At 41.5% G+C, this 22,715-nt stretch overlaps 1 protein-coding gene across 2 annotated transcripts in view; it reads right to left on the bottom strand.

The window, feature by feature from the left end:
- Positions 1 to 22,715, bottom strand: part of LOC124148568 (probable caffeine synthase 4) — a 35,435-nt gene that overhangs the window by 4,837 nt on the left and 7,883 nt on the right. Inside the window, exons 1-4 of one of the 2 annotated variants that reach the window (XM_048391329.1) lie at positions 4,247 to 5,154; positions 1,037 to 1,135; positions 492 to 587; positions 74 to 172 (exon numbers count right to left, since the gene is read on the bottom strand). In XM_048391329.1, coding sequence (XP_048247286.1) covers positions 74 to 172; positions 492 to 587; positions 1,037 to 1,133 — 292 coding nt within the window. In that variant the 5' untranslated portion in view covers positions 1,134 to 1,135; positions 4,247 to 5,154. Of the gene's footprint in view, positions 1 to 73; positions 173 to 491; positions 588 to 1,036; positions 1,136 to 4,246; positions 5,155 to 22,715 lie in introns of those variants that run through there. The other variant, XM_046519715.2, reaches the window with a different exon arrangement.

Here is a 22,715-nt window from a genome sequence, read left to right as displayed (position 1 = left end):
AATATCGTGAATTCAGTTTTGTTGCTTCCTGGATGACATCACTCTCTATGCACTTGTTGGGCATTTCTCTTACTGCAAACTGTCTGAATCAGAGCATTGTAGTCATTGCTATTCTGGTCCTCATAGATGATGTGGACGGGGATCTCTTCTCCACATTCTTGTTTTAGAGAGCCTTAAAAGACAAAGAACAATACATATATATTTCTCTGTCTTTAAGCATATTATGCCTAATCAAATCGAATCATTTGACATAACAAATATACAGAGAAAATAGCTACGAGTAGGGATTCTTTGGTACCTCAAAGAGTAAGGTTTTAGCACTGGAATATAAAAATGCACCTTGTATATTGTCACTGTCGCAATCGAGTATTTGCATAAGTCAGTCATTTGCAGTATGTATGATTATTTCATTTACCACAAGTAACTCATTCCACTGTTACTGTCTAAGCATGTATTTAATTGTGAATCAATGTATATCACTGGGAACTTACCTACAATGTATTCTAATATCTCCTGTGATGAGAAACCGTTGTAGCATCCATAGTCTCCTATCGTGAAGGTATCTCCTCTCGGAATTAATGACGTGTCTTTAACGATTCAGAACAAAAAAGACCATTAGCAACTATGGCCTGACCTACAATGAATCTAACACGAAAATGTATCATTTTCCAGTGAGCTGATCTGGTAGAAAATGGGTTATACCGAATCAGTCAGTAATCTCCTTTGATAACAGGGAGTGTATGGGGATAATGATAAGTCTTTTATTGTGTTATAAATGTGATGGGTGTCAAAATTTGTTGTGTAAATTAGCGTTACATAAAATATACATGTAGCTGGTACAAATCTCATACAGAACATGGCCAATATTAACATTAAGTAGTGAGTGAGGCAGTGTCCATATACTTTCACATTGAATGCATAATTCACATTACTATTCGTGACTTAGTCCAGAGTTGTATAAGATCATGTGTATAATATAGCTCTAGATCGACAGTTAAATGTACATGAACTAAAACGTGTAGAGATTGTACATTACCTATAACCTGGCGCACTACGTCATCAAAGCGGTGGATTTGGGACCGGATCATTGGCCCAAGAACCATAGAGTACTGGTCATCAAAGAAGCAGGCCATGGCTGAAGATTAGAAAAACAAATATGACCTTGGTTTGTTTCTATGTGCTGCACTATTCAGTGTTGCATGGGAAGGAGGGGATGGCCGATAGTGTCATGTTGTGTATTGTCAAGCAATATGGGTGAGTAACTACACCCAGGAACACCACAAGCCATCCCTCACCTGATACTGGACAGTGGGCAGTGAGAGGTTTACCGAGCAGATACTGGACAGTGGGCGGTGAGAGGTTTACCGAGCAGATACTGGACAGTGGGCGGTGAGAGGTTTACCGAGCAGATACTGGACAGTGGGCGGTGAGAGGTTTACCGAGCAGATACTGGACAGTGGGCGGTGAGAGGTTTACCGAGCAGATACTGGACAGTGGGCGGTGAGAGGTTTACCGAGCAGATACTGGACAGTGGGCAGTGAGAGGTTTACCGAGCAGATACTGGACAGTGGGCGGTGAGAGGTTTACCGAGCAGATACTGGACAGTGGGCGGTGAGAGGTTTACCGAGCAGATACTGGACAGTGGGCGGTGAGAGGTTTACCGAGCAGATACTGGACAGTGGGCGGTGAGAGGTTTACCGAGCAGATACTGGACAGTGGGCGGTGAGAGGTTTACCGAGCAGATACTGGACAGTGGGCGGTGAGAGGTTTACCGAGCAGATACTGGACAGTGGGCGGTGAGAGGTTTACCGAGCAGATACTGGACAGTGGGCAGTGAGAGGTTTACCGAGCAGATACTGGACAGTGGGCGGTGAGAGGTTTACCGAGCAGATACTGGACAGTGGGCGGTGAGAGGTTTACCGAGCAGATACTGGACAGTGGGCGGTGAGAGGTTTACCGAGCAGATACTGGACAGTGGGCAGTGAGAGGTTTACCGAGCAGATACTGGACAGTGGGCAGTGAGAGGTTTACCGAGCAGATACTGGACAGTGGGCGGTGAGAGGTTTACCGAGCAGATACTGGACAGTGGGCAGTGAGAGGTTTACCGAGCAGATACTGGACAGTGGGCGGTGAGAGGTTTACCGAGCAGATACTGGACAGTGGGCGGTGAGAGGTTTACCGAGCAGATACTGGACAGTGGGCGGTGAGAGGTTTACCGAGCAGATACTGGACAGTGGGCGGTGAGAGGTTTACCGAGCAGATACTGGACAGTGGGCAGTGAGAGGTTTACCGAGCAGATACTGGACAGTGGGCGGTGAGAGGTTTACCGAGCAGATACTGGACAGTGGGCAGTGAGAGGTTTACCGAGCAGATACTGGACAGTGGGCGGTGAGAGGTTTACCGAGCAGATACTGGACAGTGGGCAGTGAGAGGTTTACCGAGCAGATACTGGACAGTGGGCGGTGAGAGGTTTACCGAGCAGATACTGGACAGTGGGCAGTGAGAGGTTTACCGAGCAGATACTGGACAGTGGGCAGTGAGAGGTTTACCGAGCAGATACTGGACAGTGGGCAGTGAGAGGTTTACCGAGCAGATACTGGACAGTGGGCAGTGAGAGGTTTACCGAGCAGATACTGGACAGTGGGCAGTGAGAGGTTTACCGAGCAGATACTGGACAGTGGGCAGTGAGAGGTTTACCGAGCAGATACTGGACAGTGGGCAGTGAGAGGTTTACCGAGCAGGAACAAGCTACACTGTTCACTTAACATGGTCAAGTAGTTTTGACATTGACAGCTTGTTGTATAAGGACTACGTTGCTCGGTGAAATATAACTACACTGCCTGTTGATCTTGGTCAAGTAGTACTGAACTATGCTAAGAAAGAGTGTAGTGTTTTCTCTCCGAGGGTCGGACACATGATATTGATGAGCAGATTATAACTGGAAACGCACATGCCCCTAGGGTAGATAGCGGCAGAGGTGTGAAGACAAGTTGGCTTATCCTCTCACGTAAGGATGGTTGTGCGAACCTCTGCCTCCTGTACTAACATTTAACTTTTTATGAAATTTTCTTCTGTAACAATATAAGTCTTCATCGCTCGAGGTGAAATGGTCCTCTGATAATTATTTTTCTCTATGTAGCTCGAAATCGATTGTGTCACATATATTGTACAGGGGATAAGCATGCATATTCAATGTAAGCATTCAAAGAACTGATAAAGCATACTACCAAAAGCACAAATAACTCCAGAACACCATTACTTGTTAAAAAATCTAGCTGACTGATTGTCCAGTAGCTGTCTTGTAAAATCCCAAACAAGTCGGTTGCGTAACATGAGAACACCCAGATCCCCAAAATTGGATGAAAAGGAGCTAAGTGTCCAAGGTAATTTTAAGTTGTTATAAACAGTAATTAGATAGTAATATTTCGTATACCTTCACCTGAACTACGGTAATCCCCTCGTTCTTTCGTGCTGACGGTTCGGGTCGTGCGAGAGGTACAATGTCAGTACCCGAGGGCCTTGGACCTATTACCTTAGTTACTCCAACAACTACAAAGGATGATCTTCATTCAATACTTTTATTCAAGCCTTGTGTTGTCTGTCAACCCACTCTATTTGTCACTCGGTTAAGGGACTTCAGCCGCAAAGCTTCGGTCTCAATCAATGCTGATGATTTCCGAATATGAGTTGAGTGACCAGTGTCCAGAGCGAGTCTCCTAAGCAGCTCTCTATTCTGGGTATTTTTCCCCTTTTTAAACCAGTACATACGTCACAGCTCTACTCATTTTCATCTATCATTGGTCAACCACCTTTCCGCCCCTACACTAGATCATTTTAACCTACCTGTGTTCCATACCAGAATCCTTTTCAGAACTTTTGTAAGACGAACTCCTCGATTCCCGGAATCCGGATTATTTCCCCCAATACCATATATGTGTATCTGTGGTCTCTGCTTGGCCTCTTATTCTTCCTACTCTATTTCTGGTAGCTTGGGTGTTCTTTCTGATCTTATTACCATTGCTCTGCTACGATATCCCCGTGGCCCTCGATTTGTTTATGTGACCTACTGGCTTTGCCCTTGTGCACAAGTTGCCAAGTGTATTCGTTTCTAAAGCTGTATCTCTCTTCCAAATGGTACATATTTCCCGGCGTGTAGTTTCCCTTATTCCTATGTCTTACTGTTTTAATTTCCCTTAAATTGTCTAATTATGTACTACCGTTTGTGTCTTAATGGGTTGATACTTACTGTAATTTTATGCTTATAATAATAAGGAGCCAGGTTGACAATGGAATCAGATCGAGCCACTGGGTGAGTGATCCTTGGTAGGTCTTCAAACCTTTCCCTCACGATGGCTAGCCAGGAGTTAGGTGGGTTAACAGGACTGTTAACTGGCAAGTTTGTCAAAAGGTGCTCAAGGGATAGCTTAGATAATACGTCCATTTGAAGGGGATCCAACTAGATACAAAGATTGGGTAAAAAGTGTAGAAAAATATGCCATCTTAACTGAACTAGACCAAAACCAGGTAAAATTAGTACGATAGTAGAATTATCTGTCAGATTTGTGACTGCTTCACAGCATGCTATAATGCGTTGAGAAAAGTTCAACAAAAGTTTCGCGAAAGTGTCCAAATATTTACCGAACGTCTGCTTAACTTAGCTGATGAAGGAATAGTTCACAATGTTGATGGGGAGGCCATTGAACAGCAGTTGGTCTCTTTACAGATGGGTTTGCCCATAACTACTTAAAAATGAAGGTAATGAGAGAGAACCCTCCAAACCTTGCCACAGCCGAAACCTGTGAAATGCATGAACAAAACCTATGAGCCAGGTTGAATTTGAGAATAGGAAAACTAGAAGCAAACAGGCATGTGCAAAATCCGTTTAGAACAGAGCAACCAATGGAGGTGGACCATGTCCGATCTCAGAAATACTACGATTCTGGTAGGAGAGGCCACATGGCTGGAACTTGCAGAACAAAAGTTAGACACAGTATAAATTCCAACTGAGGCTGAAAGGGCCGGTCCAAACATTCAGTTATTGTGTTGGATATGCAGGCAACCAGGAAATTTCAAGCGAAATTGTTCAAACAAGGAACAACACACAAAATACGTTCACGCAACAAAGTTTATGCTAAACTGCCCTTTCCCAGGTCGAAGCCGCTGAGAAAGAGAAACATAAGCCAACCTACACAAACAGGGAGTCATAATACATGTGCTTTTGAAATAGGTAAACAAAAGTATAGATAGTAGATTCAGGTGCTGCAGTTTCAATCATGCATAAACGATTTTATCAGACATTAAAGGGAGTTCCGAGATTAACCCACAATAAGAAATGACTTAAATAAGTAAATGGTAATGCCCTAGAGTTTGACAGCTGGATGGACATTGTTTTTAAAATAGGAGATGTTGGAGTAACCCCAAAATTTTATGCTGTAGCAGACTTGACTAGAAACATGCTCTTATGTCGTGACTGGCTGACACAGAAAGGAGTAAATCTGATGTACCTTTAGAAAAGGATATTGACATAGCATCAGTTTTTCGATATAGCATGCCATAGCATATTTAGATGACATCCTAATTTTTGGAAAACACATAAAACATATCCAAATTGTCCTGGATCATATTAGGCAGCATTCTCTGAAACTGAAACTGACGAAATGTAATAAACAGAATACTTTGGGTTTGTCGTCAATGAAGAGGGTTTCAAACCTGAAAAAGAAAGTACAATCAATTAAAACCATGCCAGTTCCCACCACAGTAAGGGAACTCAGAAGTTTCATAGCAATGTGTAGTTACTACAGGAGGTTTATACCGGGGGCGTCTTTCTCAGAATACGAGCTTGACAAGTGATACATTTGGAGACAAACCCATAAAATTCTTTATACATATTTCGCCAGTATTACTTGGTCTTGGGTGCATTAAACGTTTTGTCAATACCCATGTGTCAATTGTCATCGTGGTAACTGATACACCTCCTTATCCTTTCACAAAGATTAGCATAGATTTATAAGGCCCATATCCAAAGCCACTGTCAGGAAACATATATATACTGAACCGCAAAAGAAACGTCACTCCAAGTAACAGTGCATGAAAAGTTGTCATTTAAATATTTCGGTAATTTTTGTCAAAGTTTCTAAAACTTAACATTACCTTGATGATAAAAAACAAAGCAGATGACAATAAAACCGTCAGGATCATTAGATTGTGCGACAGCATCTTCAAGATCGCTTTGTTTCTGCTGGTGAAACTGCTCGACAGACCATGGGGACACACCAGCGACTCATTAGTGTGGACACCATGCGTCGACGATTGACAAGCAGACACCTCCACTGTCACAGGCCACACCAAGGGCCCATTTTGACACCACATCATCGCCGGGATCGTCATCAGTGGGCAACACAGCAGCCGTTACTGTATCACAAAAACAGATGGCAGAGATAAAGTCTGGCGACGCTGTGAGAAACGTTATTCGAATGCTTGTGTTGTTCAGAGAGACTCGTGGGGTGGTCCGGTCATCATGGTGGTCTTGCACAGAGGGTCGGCCCTGTGGTCTTCGGGAACATCAGTCCAGCAGGGAGAGGCAATGGTATCACAGCAGCTCAGTACATTTATCAAGTCTTGAGACCACACGCCATACCTCATTTGGCACGTCGCTGCAACCACGAGTTTCAGCATGATAACGCCCGTGCCCACACTTCGAAAGCAACAAGAGACTTCCTCAAGCAGAATGGCATCAGAACCATGCAGTGGCCTGCCCTCAGTCCCGATCGAAATCCCATCGAGCACCTGTGCGACAAGATTCAAAGACGGCTGAATGACGTCCGACCAAGGCCGACGACTGCAGCTGAACTGCATCAGGTGTTCCGCAGAGTGTGGGCTCAAGTGCCTATGGCCTTCATCAACCGCCCCATCCATTCCACGTATTGACGTTGCACACGGTGGACACACGAGATACTGACTTGTGATGCCATTTTCTAAGAGTAGTGTTTTGTGTTTCACTTTAAGAACATTTAAAACTTTAATTTCAAATTTGATGATCAGTTTTGCCAAGTTTAATCTTTTTAATTTGTCTCAAAGTATGTTTACAGTGTTTGGACAAATAAGGTTTCTCATATATCTCTCCAGGGTGCCGTTTCTTTTGCGGTTCAGTATGTTTCAGTAGTTCAGTTTTGTGGATCATTTTACTGGATGGCCTTTGCAGTCCCGGACAAATATACTAGCCACATAAAGAAACTGTGCACGGAGAAAATATAGATATGAGGGCACACCGTCCATATATGAAATATAGGTTTGAACACAGCAATTATTGGAGACATTCAAACGCTCATGCACGTGCCATGCGATATGACGTCATTTATGGGGGCCTATGGACGTGCAATGTGTTACTGCACGTGCATCCTGTGCAGCTGTACACAGCATATGCAACTCAAATTCGCTGTCACTTTGGAAAGCATGATCTGTGGTCATTCAAAAATTCAAAACTTCTCAGGCGCAGACACAAGCAAATCATGCCATGATTGACAGCTGCACAGCGTCATGAAGCCATTGGAATGATCCGAGCGGGAATGAGGCAACAACAGGTGGCAACACATTTCCAATGCCATCGTAACACGATATCGGCATTGGTGAGGCGTTATCAGAACACAAATGACGTTGCCGACCACCCACGTTCAGGACGTCCCCGAGTAACGACGCCAAGACAGGACAGATGGATTCGAGTTACACATCTCCGACACAGGTTCCAAACGGCAATAACGACGTCCCAGACAATTCCTGGACTGCGCCGTATCCATCCCAACACTGTCAGGAATCGTTTACGTCAGTACGGGATTCGACCACGACGTCCTGCCATACGTCCCATCCTGACACACCGTCATCGCATCAACCGTCTAAGATGGTGTCGAAATCATGTTCGCCAACCTCGAATATGGTGGAGAAATGTTGTCTTTACAGATGAATCGAGGTTCAACATTTCCCACAGTGACGGGCGCCAACGTGTTTACCGGCGTTTGCACGCAACTGTATTGTGGAGAGGAATCGTTTTGGAGGTGGCTCTGTGATGATTCGGGGTGGGATAACAGCACGGCACCGAACCCCTTTGGTGGTTGTTCAGGGCAATCTCACCGGTGTTGGCTTCAGAGATCAGATTCTGAGGCCTGTGGTCATTCCTTTCCTGCAACGTCATGGACCGGGATTGACATTTTAACAGGACAACGCTCGTCCTCACACGGCTTGGGTCGCAATGGATTTCCTTCACCATAACAATGTCATGTTACTGCCATGGCCTGCAAATTCTCCAGATCTCTCCCCAACAGAGCATGTGTGGGATGAAATGGGGCGCCGTCTGCGTCGTCTTCCACATCCTCCAGATAAAGTCCGTGACTTGGCACAGGATTTGAGGAGGATATGGCAGGCCATTCCCCAGGCCTTCCATGCACATTTAGTGGACTCCATGCGTCGCCGATGCACTGCTGTGATTCACGCACCGGGTGGTCATACCCGTTATTGACTTTGTAACTTTGTCGTTTGACCCCCTACTACTCCATTTTGATCTTCTGACGTCATCGTAACAGATGTTGTTCAAGTCCCGTTGACATTTTCTTATGGTCCGACCATTCCGCTGCTACAGCGTCTGCATCATTTTGTTCTTGCTGTGTTGTATTTCAATCCAGAATATATTTTCTCCGTGCACAGTTTCTTTATGTGGCTAGTATATTTTCAAATACAGCACACTTATTGTTCGACGAGATATTTCCCTGTTGCGGTTCACTGTTGGTTCATCGAAACATGAAAAAGACTAACGAAGACAGGCTAAGTATGCTGACAGAAATACTACACCCCTTTAGAGGAACATTGGTGATCACGTTTATTTCAAGTTCAACCAAAGAAAGAGCAAGCTACCATGTGATTGATCAGATTTCACAGGGGCATTAGTTATTAAGAACCGGTTATATGGCAAACCCATAAAAGCCAATGCGGAACATATGAGGTTTGCACAAATTGACAATTAGGAAATTCCAAATGACAATACTGGTAAGGTTTTGAAAAAGACACTTTACGTTGTCCCCCAAGTGAGTCCTATAGAGATGCAGTGATCCCTTAAAAAACGTAGCCAATAGATGTCGCCGGGAGAGATCAGATTCGTAGTAAGAAGATAATATTCCACTTATGGAACTAACTAAACGAATCAGAGCAAGGGACAATGTAGTGACCACGAGGACAGTGAAACCAGTTCCCCAACACAAACCAATGAACAGTTAAATCGCTTGTCCTTGGCATTGCCAGTGGTGTAATAGTACAGGAAAACATTATTTTCTGGAAATTAAATGAAGTTCCACTACGAGGTTTCGATGGCAAGATACTTTTGTGATAGATTTGAAACAATGTCAGGATTTCATGAACAAATATACAAACAACCTAGCAGAAGTATCTCTAGTGATAGGTTGATAATAAGTAAATTCCATTCCGCAGTTGATGATGGAATGATGAGCATGTTTCTCAAATTAGAGGATGACATAACAGGTTTAAAAAAAACCAAGTGAAATACTTAGAGACAATTTCGCAGAATACTGGAAATAGCAATCCAAACACAAAAGATCCATTTTAGCGTTTTTGGGGAAGGCTCTGAGTTTTCTTTTCAGTACTGTTTCTGATGCTGACTTCATTAAGCGAAATATACTATTCCAAAAAAAGAAACGCATAGGTGTTTCTGAATTTAAAAAGTTCCTCTGATCAAAGAATATGTCAACTGAATCGATAAAATATGTTATAAATCTGTGTATTGGAGACTTCTATGCAAATCTGTATTTTAAAAAAAACACCAAAACGCAAAATGTTGTGTTTGATAAGATGTTTTACAAATTTCTGAAAACACGAGCAGCAGCATAACACGAAACCAAACTCATTTTGCACGTGCAAATTGGGCCATGAGTTGCATGCTGCATCTGTCTATAAAATGACATGTCGCATTCGAAATGTGAAATCAGTTTTGAATAGTTTCCCGACGGAATCAACATGCCACGTCTAGACGCTGCGACTCGCAATATCGCGATTGGAAGACTAGGGGCTGGTGAGTCGCAATCTTCAGTTGCAAGACGTCGAAATGTAAGCCAGAGTACGATTTCTCGACTCGCAACACGCTACAACCTTACGGGTACCACAAACGACCGTCAACGCACCGGAAGACCTCGAGTCACCAAAGCAGCTCAGGATAGCTACATCCGGGCCCTCCATTTGCGTGATCGTACTGTTACAGCTGAGAGCACAGCGGCCAGGGTGGAAGGATATCGGGGCAAACAGTACGGAACAGACTGAGAGAGGTTGGACTGAGAGCCCGGAGACCCTACTTCGGGAACGTGTTACGACGTCAGCATCGCGTCCAACGTCTCCGCTAGTAAATTACATGTCGGCCTGGAACTTACGAAACTGGAGGCCCATATGGTTCAGCGATGAATCTAGGTTTCTTCTACAGAGACGGGATGGACGAAACAGAGTTTACAGACGGGTCCATGAACGTTATGCTCCTAACTGTGTACGTCAAGTGGGCAGATTCGGTGGAGGAAGTGTCATGATGTGGGCGGCGATATCCTACACCAACCGTACTAATCTTATCCATGTCCAAGGAAACCTGACGGCTGTGCGCTATAGGGACAATATTCTTCAGCAACACCTTCTCCCAGTCATTGACGTCCGACGTGAGTTATTCCAGCAAGACAACGCCAGGCCACATACAGCTCGTGTCACCATGGAGTATCTGGCAAATAACAACATTCCTGTGCTCCCCTGGCCATCTCGTTCCCCGGATCTCAACCCCATAGAACATCTTTGGGATGAACTTGATCGGAGTCTACGTCAGCGTGTACGTCAACCTCAAACTCTTCAGGAGTTAGCTACATTTCTTCAGCAGGAGTGGAGGAGAATTCCTCAACTAGTTATACAGCGTCTGATCCAGTCCATGACGAGGCGGGTCCGAACTGTTATTCGTGCACGTGGTGGACATAACAGGTACTGACACTTATGTGGACGCTGAACAAAATCATGACTGTTTAGCCTATGGTGATCATTATTATCGTATACACACGTGGTTCTGTCATGTGCACGTCAAATTTGATGCTCCTGAGTATGTTTGTTGAATAGTTACACACGTTTGAATTAAACCTTTGTCTCTTCAGATTTCTGCCTTATGCGTTTCTTTTTTTGAATAGTATATTAGCAAATAAGCAAAGAACCAAGAAGATATAGCACATGTAGTAACTTCAGGTCTTTCTGTACTGAATACATCTCGCGTTCAGATTTTAGAGCATAGACATGCTATTAATGAGCTAGTTGATGGTCTGCATATCATTGATGAGAAAATGTCACGAGAGTTATAGAGAGTAGAATTACCAAATTGGAACAATATGATTTCATCTTGAACTGGTTATTGAAGAAATAAGGGATATGTTGCAAACTATGACATCTTATTTGGAACACTTACAACTACAACTGAATATGTTATCATTGGGACATCTGTCGCCAAGCACCATAACACCAAGTAATACGAGATGATTATAAAGAGAAATTGAAATTCACTTACCAGCTCGTTTCAAGTTATCAGGTAATCCAGACACTGGTTGGTGGTACTTTTATGATAACTCCAATTCTATTATCAGATGCAGATAGCGGATTTGAAATATATAAAGCACATTAGTTGCCAATGCCAATGATGATAAATGAAATCAAGGAAAATGGACTAGGTAATATGGTAGCTCAATATAAACTAGAAACGGATACTGTAGCAGTTAATGCTGAGCACACGAAGTAAGTCCCTTCAGCCACAACTGAATTATCAGAATGTACAAGGCCGATGACAGGGCACTGTGAAATGCAGTCAACCTTTTTAACAGTTGTGTGATAGCCCTATTCACGAAATATGAAACACAAATCAGTCAAGTGTGTAGAACAGAGGTGCATGGCTGAATATGTATCCTGTGGTCAATGGATTGTGACGACTGATCAGAAACTTGCTTTCCCAGCGTTATTTTAGACAAAGGAGTGTGATCGTCCGTAATAACAATCTTGCCACCATCAGGTGTAGTTAAACTAAATATCTCACTCTGTTACCTTACCACCATCATGAAAATAAGTATCAAATAGATGACACGTTCTTGACGTTACAACATTTCAAGTGTGCTGCTTTGGAAACCATTCAGCAAAGTCTTTCATGGAATAAACCTTATCTCTCTGTTATGAAGAAATTGAAAAGTATTGAAAATAATTCAGTTGATAATTTGGTAAATCAGTTGTTGGATTTAGATGAAATAGAAAAAGCCAGAAACGAACTCTAACTGGAAATATATGTTGTTGGTAGTGGAAATAGTGTTATTAATAATCGTTAGTGTATTGTTGTATGTGAAGAAAGTAAACCCTGGACTGCCAAAAGAGAATGTGGTGGGAGAAGTGCCTTGGTCGCACCTGAGTTCGAGATGGTGTCGGTTGAAACCGAGGGCGAAGATCCCGCCTGCAGAGGAAGAGTACCCTCTGCACCCTTCATGCTGAACTCCACTGACGGAGCAGACACTGAAAGTCGGAGGTAGGCCATCCGACGATTTTACCTGATGTTGGACCGGTCCATTTCCCCATGAAAGCCAGGACCATGATGTTCGCCAATGTGTGAAGTCACTGGACCAGATCTTTGAGAAAGTAAACTTGAACTCATACAAACAGTGCGAAGTGACTATAACTGGGAGGAATGTCATTCACGCACCAGACCTTCTGATGACTTCAGTGCCCCCTTGTGGCTACATGGTGATTAACCATGCGACGCGTAAAGGGACATACGTTTTTACCAGAGGACACGACTGTGGATGTGTGAACATGCCTTTGACATTTGAACATGGATATATTATTACCTGTGTCACACTATACTATTAGTGTTATAGTGGACAGTCAACATAATATGTTTATGAACTATATTGTTCTACACCAATGCTAATTTTTATGTCTGATACATGTATCGCAGTCGGACTATTCATGTATTGTTGTATACTCTGTATATCACTATGTTTCATTCAATGTTTATGTCCATTACTAAGACGACCATCAGTAATGCTGCTATATGTGCGCCTTTTGTAGACATTTTAAATAATATTTCTGAAAAAAAAGAAAAGAAAAGGGAGTATGTAACACTATTCAGTGTTGCATGGAAAGTAGGGGATGGCTGACATATATTTAGAAAATTACAGTGTCATGTTGTGTATTGTCAAGCAATATGGGTGAGTAACTACACCTAGGGACACCACAAGCCATCCCTCATCTGATACATGGACAATGGGCAGTGAGAGGTTAGTTACCTTTTTTAATGAGCAGCAGCAAACTACACTGTTCTCTCAACATGGTCAAGTCGTTTCGACATTGACAGCTTGTTGTACGATGACCATGTTTGCTCGGAAAAACATAACTACACTGCCCGTTGACAATGGTCAAATAGTTTATACACTACTTGAGATATTTCTACACTGAACTATGCTAAGAATGATTGTAGTCTTTTCTCTCTGAGGATCGGACACATGCCCTTGGTGAGTAGAGTATAACTGGAGACGCAGACAGTGTAGCACGAGGGTAGATAGCGGCAGAGGTGTGAAGTGAAGTTGACTTATCTTCTCACGTCAGAATGGTTGTTCGAACCTCTGCCTCATGTACCAACATTTAACTTATCATGAAATTTTCTTCTGTAACAATAAAAGACTACATCGCTTAAAGTGAAATGGTCCTCCTTTTCTCTATGTGGCTCAGAATCAATTGTGTCACATATATTGTTCAGGGATAAGCATGCATATTTAATGTAAGCATTCAAAGAACTGATAAAGCATAATACCAAAAGGACAATTAACTCCAGAACACCATTACTTGTGACCAAATCTAGGTGTCTGATTGTCCAGTAGCTGTCTTGTAAAATCCCAAACATGTCGGTTGACCATACACGGATTTTACACCTGTGAAACGAACGCCAATAGTTTAGTGTAGACCGAATTTGCGTATGTTTCCTGATGACAACTAACTTCGAGCGTATATTTCATATGAAGCTACACCTTTGAACTATATGATCACCGTTCATTGCTGTATGCTCAGTATCCTTTGGCATGAATGCTCTGACCGCATGACCTCCAAAGTTGATACACCAGTAAATACTTGCTCCCAGCGTATTTCAAATTCATCTCCACTGATTGTCATAGGTTTGAAATTCTCTGACTATTTTGTAAGTTAACATGGTTTTGAAAGATGAAAAATTTCTTTAGTGAGGAAAGATTTGTAAATTTTCAAGTGTTTTCATTTCGGATACATGATGCATTTTAATAGCTTTCATATGCTTATATTACCAGAACTAAAACAAGATTATCATAAATGTTTCCATTGTGTTAAATATTGGGTTCACATTGCTCTTTTTTCACATATGCTGATACCTTTGCCACCACGGCTCATATTACCTCATTGACATTATAATGCTGGAGTAATGGCCAAAGCAGTATATAGATGTACGTCTTTGGTCCAGCGAAGCGAAACATTTTCATGCAAACTAAGAATTTTCCTCTAGGTCATACATGCATACAAACACTCAAAAGCATGAAAGTGCCCGCTTTTTCTACTTTGTCTCTTAAGAATACGTTATGGTGAAAAGGTGAGTTTTAAGTTGACTTGCAAAGGCTGAGAGTTCTTCTTGAGAAAGAAGGCTAGGTGGTAGTTTGTTCCAAAGGAAAGGTCCACATTTAGAGAAAGATTTGTCACCAAATGAGTGTCTGAGAAACCTGTGGTCACTGGAGAAGAGAGATCTAGCTGGCTGGTTGGAATTTGGAAGTCAACAGTTTTATCAATTCAAAAGACAATTGAGTTGAGTGACAGGGTTCCAGATAACTGTTCCAGCCATTGAGTGTTTTCTCACGTGTTACCATTGGCATTGGCTGCTGGTAGTTTAATTTGTTGGGGTAATCAATTTGGTATCACTCTCTAACAATATACAGTTTTTTTTATAAACCAATGAGTTATATTCGGGGTTGTTTCAGGTTTCAACTTCTAATCAGCACGCAAAATACAGAAATACAGAAAGAACATCACAACAGTGATACATGTCGACACATGAAAAGTCTACGACCGATCACATAAACGATTACAACATCCAATATAGAAATAATCGATGTATGTATCCTTCATAGACTTTAGAAAAGCATTTGATTGAATTGATAGAAATACGCTGTTGACGAAATTACTTAAATCGCAAATAAAAGGAAGTCTATTCTGTATATAGAAATGTGTTTCTATAAACACTACCCGAGGAACCAGTCAGTTAACATTTCCAACCAGTAGAAAATAGAGCCAAACGTTTCTTCATTCGTTAAGGTAATTCGCTCCACCTGTTGCTACAGGTGGTGACATTTGTTGGAAACAACAACACCCCAGTTGACCAGAGAACCTGTTTGAACTGTGTTACCTTTGTGGAAGATACGTGCCACGTGATATAACACTGCCCACTGTTTGAAGGTATCAAAATTGAATTAATATCCTTCGAATTCTCTAATACAATGATGGATCATATCTCTGAGCACCAATCAAAAGTCAATGGGTTTGAACCAAATAAACTCCTACATGGACTATTGGGTTCCACATCCTCACCAACTGTAGATCCTCTTTTCTGTATTTCTGAGTCTCTTTTTCCGTTATGTTAACACATCCCATAGGAATGAGTGAGTGAGTTGGGTTTAACGCCGCTTTTAACAGTATTCCGGTTATATCGTGGCGTGTCAGCTTAATGTGGGAGGAAAGCCCGAAGTGATGCAGGTTTCAGACGTTTACCACTTCGGTGAAACCCACGAGCACGGGTATGGTGCTGACAAACCTAGAAACATAATTGGGGCGAACCGGGGTTCGAACCCACAATCATAGGTTTCTGGCGTGCCCAAGGGACGCAACTCTGCACAGCGAATCGCGGCGCCTTAGACGACTGGGCCATTAGATATTACCCAGCACACGGAACATCAGAGATATTCGAGGCCTGAAAGCAAATTTGACAGTTGAAAGACTATACATGAACCATTCCAGATGCTCTGGAACTTTACCTGACAGTAAAACATAAACGGGGAATCGGCAGACGTTTATTCTGTTCTCGATATCTTGAAGAATATAAACGCGGAAGAGAGCACAGTAACAAGAGGTGAATTAATGGATTCTTTCCTTAGCTTTAGAAATAACAAAGCTTCGAAGCCTACCTGAAGCTCAAGCAGGTTTTAGAAACGGATATCGCACCAGTGGTCACAAATGTACCTTATATAGTCTATCGGAAACATTGAAAGTAAGGTAAAGAACCTATCTTTGTACATTTGTAGATTTCGAAAAAGCATTCGACAAAGTCTGGCGATCTGGGTGCCGTTGGACAAAACAACCGACTTTCGTAAATCTATGTTAAAGGGGAAGTGTACACGCAAAAATCACTTTCTTTCTTTTTCTAAACAAAACGCAATTTTAGAATTAATTAGTATCTGTGTTTGAAAATATACACTAAATTTTTTTCACAGTGAAAGTAGGAAGCTCACAATAGTGTTAAAATGGTATGCCGTTATGAGGCCTTCGTTTGACGAGCGAAATAGGCCTGAGTTATCCCCCTTAGATTATGACGTAATTGGTGCCAATTCAACTGGGTCCCTGTCTATTCTCAACGCAAAAGATATCAAGGACCAGTTTGCGGTCAAACAACATGGTCTACGACACACTCCGGCGCAGTAGTGACTCAGCATAACACAATTCTGGCTGGCATCTGAGACGCTAGAATCACAAAACTGTACCTACACCACGTGAAGCGGCTCTAACAAAGCATGATGACGTCATAATGTTTATCAATTGGCACCAATGACGTCATATTGCAAGGGGCATAAGCCATGGTGTTTTTGTTATGGAAATAGAACACTTGGTAAATGTGAAAAATATAAATCGTTTTAATGCAAAAAATATGTTAATTAAATATGATGTTTTTATATTTTTGTCTATGACACTTCTATGTGAACACTTTTAATGTGGAAAAAGTACAAGAAAAATTGGTTCATTTCCGTGTGAACTTGCCCTTTAAGGAATGGGAGTTACGATCACCTCAGTGCTAAAGTGGCTTCGTACAACGACATCCAGGTATTAGCCAAGAATTATGACAATATAACATACCTGGCAAATGCTTTAAAGTTATTTGACATTCATCAGAATATTAAATCACGTATATCTTGTATTGGAAAGTTTACGAACATCTTCCCATGTAAATCAGGTGTAAGGTACGGAGAAAACGTGTCACCGCTTTTGTTTTCATTGTTCCTGAATCACTTTGAAACATCACTCATGGAGGACTCTTATGAAGGTATTGAGTTAAAACCAAATGAATTATTTTGTGAACGAATAGAAAATGTTATAACTATGTTGTATTATTGTATGCAGATGACGCTGTACTGCTGATGTCAAATGCGAAGGATTTACAAATTATGTATCAAAAATATTGAAAAAAAATGGAGGATAAATATCAATATTTAAAACTAATGTAATGTTTTTTGGCCGATCTAAAAGGATTTACAAAAGCAGTTTCAATGTAGGTAAATATATTTTTGGAAATATGGAATCCTATAAATACGTTTTATATCTTCCCAAGAAATATTAAATATACTAGTACGTAGAAAACGTTTTCCGAAGAAGCCACTAAAGCAATGTAAACTGACGACCAAAAGAAACTTTACCACTTTAAAAATTGAACTGCAAAATTTTAAATACACAAGGTCACTGGAACGTAATCACATGCATGAAACGATTGTTTGACGCACTCGGCCTTAGTTACATATGCATTTCACAAAATTTTCAAAGTCAAGACTATCTTAAAGATACGGTTAAAGATAAACTAAATTTTACCCAGTTGCAATCCTGGATATCTGCACGAGATAACTATTCCAAAGGATCTATGTATGGAATGTAAAAATTGTTGAAACTATTTAATAAATATAGATGGAAACTTTACTTAAGTTCAGAACATCCAATCACAATTTACCAATTAAAACAGGCAGATGGAGGAAAATACCATAAACTGAAAGAAAATGCCCCCCTCTGCAAATTGTATGGCATAGCTGATGGATTTCGGAAACTAGCTGCTGAAGTTTTAACGGGTTAGTGGTGGCTATACCCCGTTTCTTAGATACCCCAGTTGTTAGACAGTGGAGTAGAGATGGTTTGTCAAAGATATGAGATTTATCTGTTGTGGTAGACTGATATTTAGTCCCATAAAGAAAGTTGTCTTATTTAATACATACTCTTCAAAAAAGAAACTTGAAATAGATGTAAAACCACTGTTTGCCAAATATCTAAAATAATTACATTGAATGAGAACCAAATAAGTCAAACAGAAAGATGATGTGTCTATAATTCGCGAAAACACATGCAAAGCACATAAACGTAGCGTTTGGGGATCAATTTTACAGCTTCATCCAAACGCAACCGCCTCTAAAAAACGTGCAGCACAGGATCCTGCATTTAGGCATGCAGGCCCCCCTGCTGAATGGGTATAAAAATCCACATCAACGGCTGTCCATACAGTCCTTATAACGGCAGTAGAGGCGGTGACAGAATGCCAAGATTGAATGCAGCTCTACGGAACAACGCCATTGGGAGATTACAAGCTGGAGCAACTCAGCAAGAAGTGGCCAGGCACTTTGGAGTATCCAGACAGACAATCTCCGCACTGTGGACCCGATACAACACCACCAACAGAGTTGACGACAGACCAAGGTCAGGAAGACCAAGGGTGACAACCCAAGCACAAGATCGATACATCCGGCTGCGACACATCCGAAACCGCACTACCACAGCCACGTCTACAACCACACAGATCCCTGGGGTACGCAGAATATCAGATCAAACGGTACGCAACAGACTGAGGGAGGCTGAACTTTTTGCACGAAGACCTGTTCGACGTCATGTATTGACCCCACGTCATCTGACGGACCGTCTGCTTTGGTGCCAACAGAGGGTTAGATGGGCACGTGCAAGGTGGAGAAATGAACTGTTTACTGACGAGTCCCGTTTCCTACTCACACGTGCTGATGGGCGCGCACGTGTCTACAAATGTCGGGGTGAAGGTTACGCCCCCACTCCAAACTTTACTTAAACTATACAACCTAGTCTACCTAAACGGACAGGTCCCATGCTCATGGAAGGAAGCTCTAGTAATCCCAATACCTAAACCAAATAAACCAGCAGATCAGGCTAACTCATATAGGCCCATCTCCCTAACCTCAAATCTCAAATGCAAAATAATGGAACTTATGTCTAAAAATAGGCTACAGCACTACCTAGACCAAAACAACATCATAAACCCCGACCAAAGCGGCTTCACTCCTGGCCGATCAACTCTCGATAACCTCGCCCGACTAGAACAGGATATAAAAACAGGACAGCTAAACAAGCCATACACCATAGGCATATTCCTCGACTTCTCTAAAGCTTTCGATATGGTATGGCACCACGGGTTAATTTAAAAACTAAAAAAAATAGGACTAAAAGGCCAAATAATAAACTTCATCCAAGATTTTCTAAACAATCGCAAAATAACCGTGGGTATAGACCATACGCTATCGGATCATTGTCCCCTAGAAAATGGCACTCCCCAGGGCAGCATCCTCAGCCCAACCCTCTTCAATATAATGATACGATCTATTCGAGGGCCCCTAAACTAAACAATTCAAAATTCGCGGATGACGGAGCCCCATGAAACCTGCCTTCCCAATCCTCTGGACAGCTAAACAACCAAACAATCAAATTCCAAAAACAAACCCAATTCTTAGGACTCATTTTCGATCAACACCTCACCTGGGAGGCTCACTTCCAAAACCTAAAAGCTAGATGCAGCAAAGACCTTAACACACTAAGATGTCTCACCGGCTCTAACTTGGGACCCTCCAAAGATACCCTCCTCTCACTCTATGCAGCACTAATTAGATGAAAACTAGACTATGGCTGCGCCATATACAATACCCAAAACAACTCTCTATCTAAAAAACTTGACTCAATACAATACCAAGCCCTTAAACTAATTACACGCACCCAACATGGCACCTCCTACACCTCACTTCAGGCCCTTACAGGAGAAATGCCACTAAATCTACGCAGGGAACATCTAAGTCTTAATTTCTTGGACGCGTCCCAAACAAACCCTCTCATCCAAAACTTAATTAACCAAAACATTAGCCCAAGAAACCAAGCTCTAGCTCGCAAACACCCCTTACTCACCCCAATACCCCAAAGAATAACTAACTACCTCAATGAACACCAAACTCAAAATCTAAAACAAAACTGCAAAAAATCAAATATCTTCACCCCTAAACTCAAAATACCCAAAATAGACACAACGCTAGCAAACCAAATAAATAAACAAACCGACCCAAACATAGCTAAAACCACCACACATGCATACATACACGAAAATTGGCCAAATTGGTGTCACATATACACTGACGGATCTTCAGACCCGATCTCCAACCTCACAGGCTTCGGAGTCTTACACCACAACAACGTCCAGACATTACCTTGGCCAGTCCGGTCACCAGATTTGTCCCCGATTAAGCATCTGTGGGACGAGTTGGATCGACGCGTTCGCAGAGGGAATCCACCGCCCCAAACACTTCCGGTGTCCCGGTATAAACTCTCCCCCGTACAAATTCTTCCCCCGGAGATTTTATACCGGTACAGATTCTCCCCCGGAGAATCTGCTCTGAAATAAAATCTCCCCCGGGCGGATATATTTCGCGGCCCCCTCAGTATAAAGTCTCCCCCCTGATTATTCGCTTTGTTGCAATGTCTGTAAGTACTATATTCTTCAAATAGATATCATTATTGTAAGGAGGGTACTTTTATAAAAATAGATTATGAAATATGGTTATAATGAATTGATATTTCAGCATATTTTATTTGGTAACTGTACCTTCCATCCTAAAATAATTAAAAGACATATATCATACCAAACAAATTTGAATGAAATGGAACAAACACATGTACGGTTACAGTTGAACTGAATTCAGAAATCTTTTTAATCCTCGCAAACTACGTAAAAACTGTCAACATATCCACGCGCGCCTCCAGCTCAGGCTGTCCGTTATACTCTGATTTAAGTTCTAAAATATATTCCTTAATACAGGCTACGATTTGAAAATGGTATCAGTGGCTAGAATATCATGGTGCAACCAGGTTTCTGTTAAATACCCCACACATACAAGTAACTAAATGTATATTTAGATAAATATATAACCCAGAAAAAATGAAGGAGAGAAAAAAATTAATAAAACAGTACATAAACAAATAAACATTAAAACCTTGAGGAATATGAAAAGCCAATGTGTAATGCTAAAGCACGAAAACACGATAAACTGTACCAACATTACAATGTTCCCCGATATGCATGCTTTACCTGGGTAACATACGGGTGATCTAAATTAGAAATATATGACTGATATAAATTCTTTAAACACGGTAATATCGCATATGTTTGGATTACCTTTTTTACAGCTTTTTACACCTTACACATTTTAATTACAGATTCCTTTGTTTTGATTTTAATGCAAACAAACCAGGCTTTTCAATGTATTTTGTTTCAACAGATTTTTATATATAAATATATGAATGGGGATTGACAAACAAGCTTGACTGGCTTATGTAAAAGCCGCCGCCCTTCAGGCTGAGTTTCTATGTGCGTGGTTTGCCACGCGGTTTGGGGCACGTTTAGGGAGGCGGTTGAAATGCTATACAAAAACTATGCTTAAAAGTTCGGCGACTTAGTTTCCATTGTGCGCAGTTTGGCGCGGTTAAACCAACTGAAAACCGCTAGGGGCTAGCGGTTGGTAAAACCGCGCCAATCGAAACAGTTCATTTATGATGTAGTATTTCCATTGGCGTGGTTTGGACCGCTCGGCTAAAAAAAAGTTGAACAGTGCTCGATTATACTGAACCACGTGGTTAGCCCAGCAGTTCTACCCGAGCCAGTGGTAATTTTACAGAATAAGGCCTTATTTCCTTTGAAAAAGAAATTGCAAAGCGGTTTGATTTTTACTACATAAACTGTCATAAAGTATTCATAAAGTATCAGGGGTAATTTCAACTAGCAAAATGATTGACATAGTCCGTTATAGAGCGAGGATTGGGCTGTTTTCTCACCCGATTGACTGACATACAATATTCACATGGTTTAGAATGGTACAATGAATGGTAAAGCATGCAAATTACACTATTACGCAAATTAAGAAAATATCATATCTCCGTTAAAACATAAAACTAATATTTATGAGTCCACATATTGATATAAGACTTTATCACTGTATTCAATTCCAAAATGTTAGATATGAACTTTCGGACAGTTCAGTTCAAAATTCTTCAACCATTAATACATCACAGGATTTGTAGCTAGACGACGGGAATCTACACACAGCTGAACACATTCTTACCACATACATTTCCTTATCTAGTATTTAGGTATATCACAAAATACCACACAGACACTGCATAGCATAAGCATTTAATACACCTAAAATTATTGAACTGCATGACAAGTCTGTATAAATAATCGGGGGGGAGAAAATATTCTAGGGTTTGATTGGTAGCTAACCCTTGAGAATCTACAAATAGGAGAACACTTTTGTACCACTTACATTCCCTTAATTGGCATTTTAATTTTAATA

This window comes from Haliotis rufescens, unplaced genomic scaffold, assembly GCF_023055435.1.
Source record: "Haliotis rufescens isolate VD_foot unplaced genomic scaffold, xgHalRufe1.0.p SCAF_9, whole genome shotgun sequence".
Lineage (NCBI taxonomy): Eukaryota > Metazoa > Mollusca > Gastropoda > Lepetellida > Haliotidae > Haliotis > Haliotis rufescens.
The sequence above is the reverse complement of the archived record's forward strand: the minus strand, read 5'-3'. Positions and strand labels throughout refer to the sequence as shown.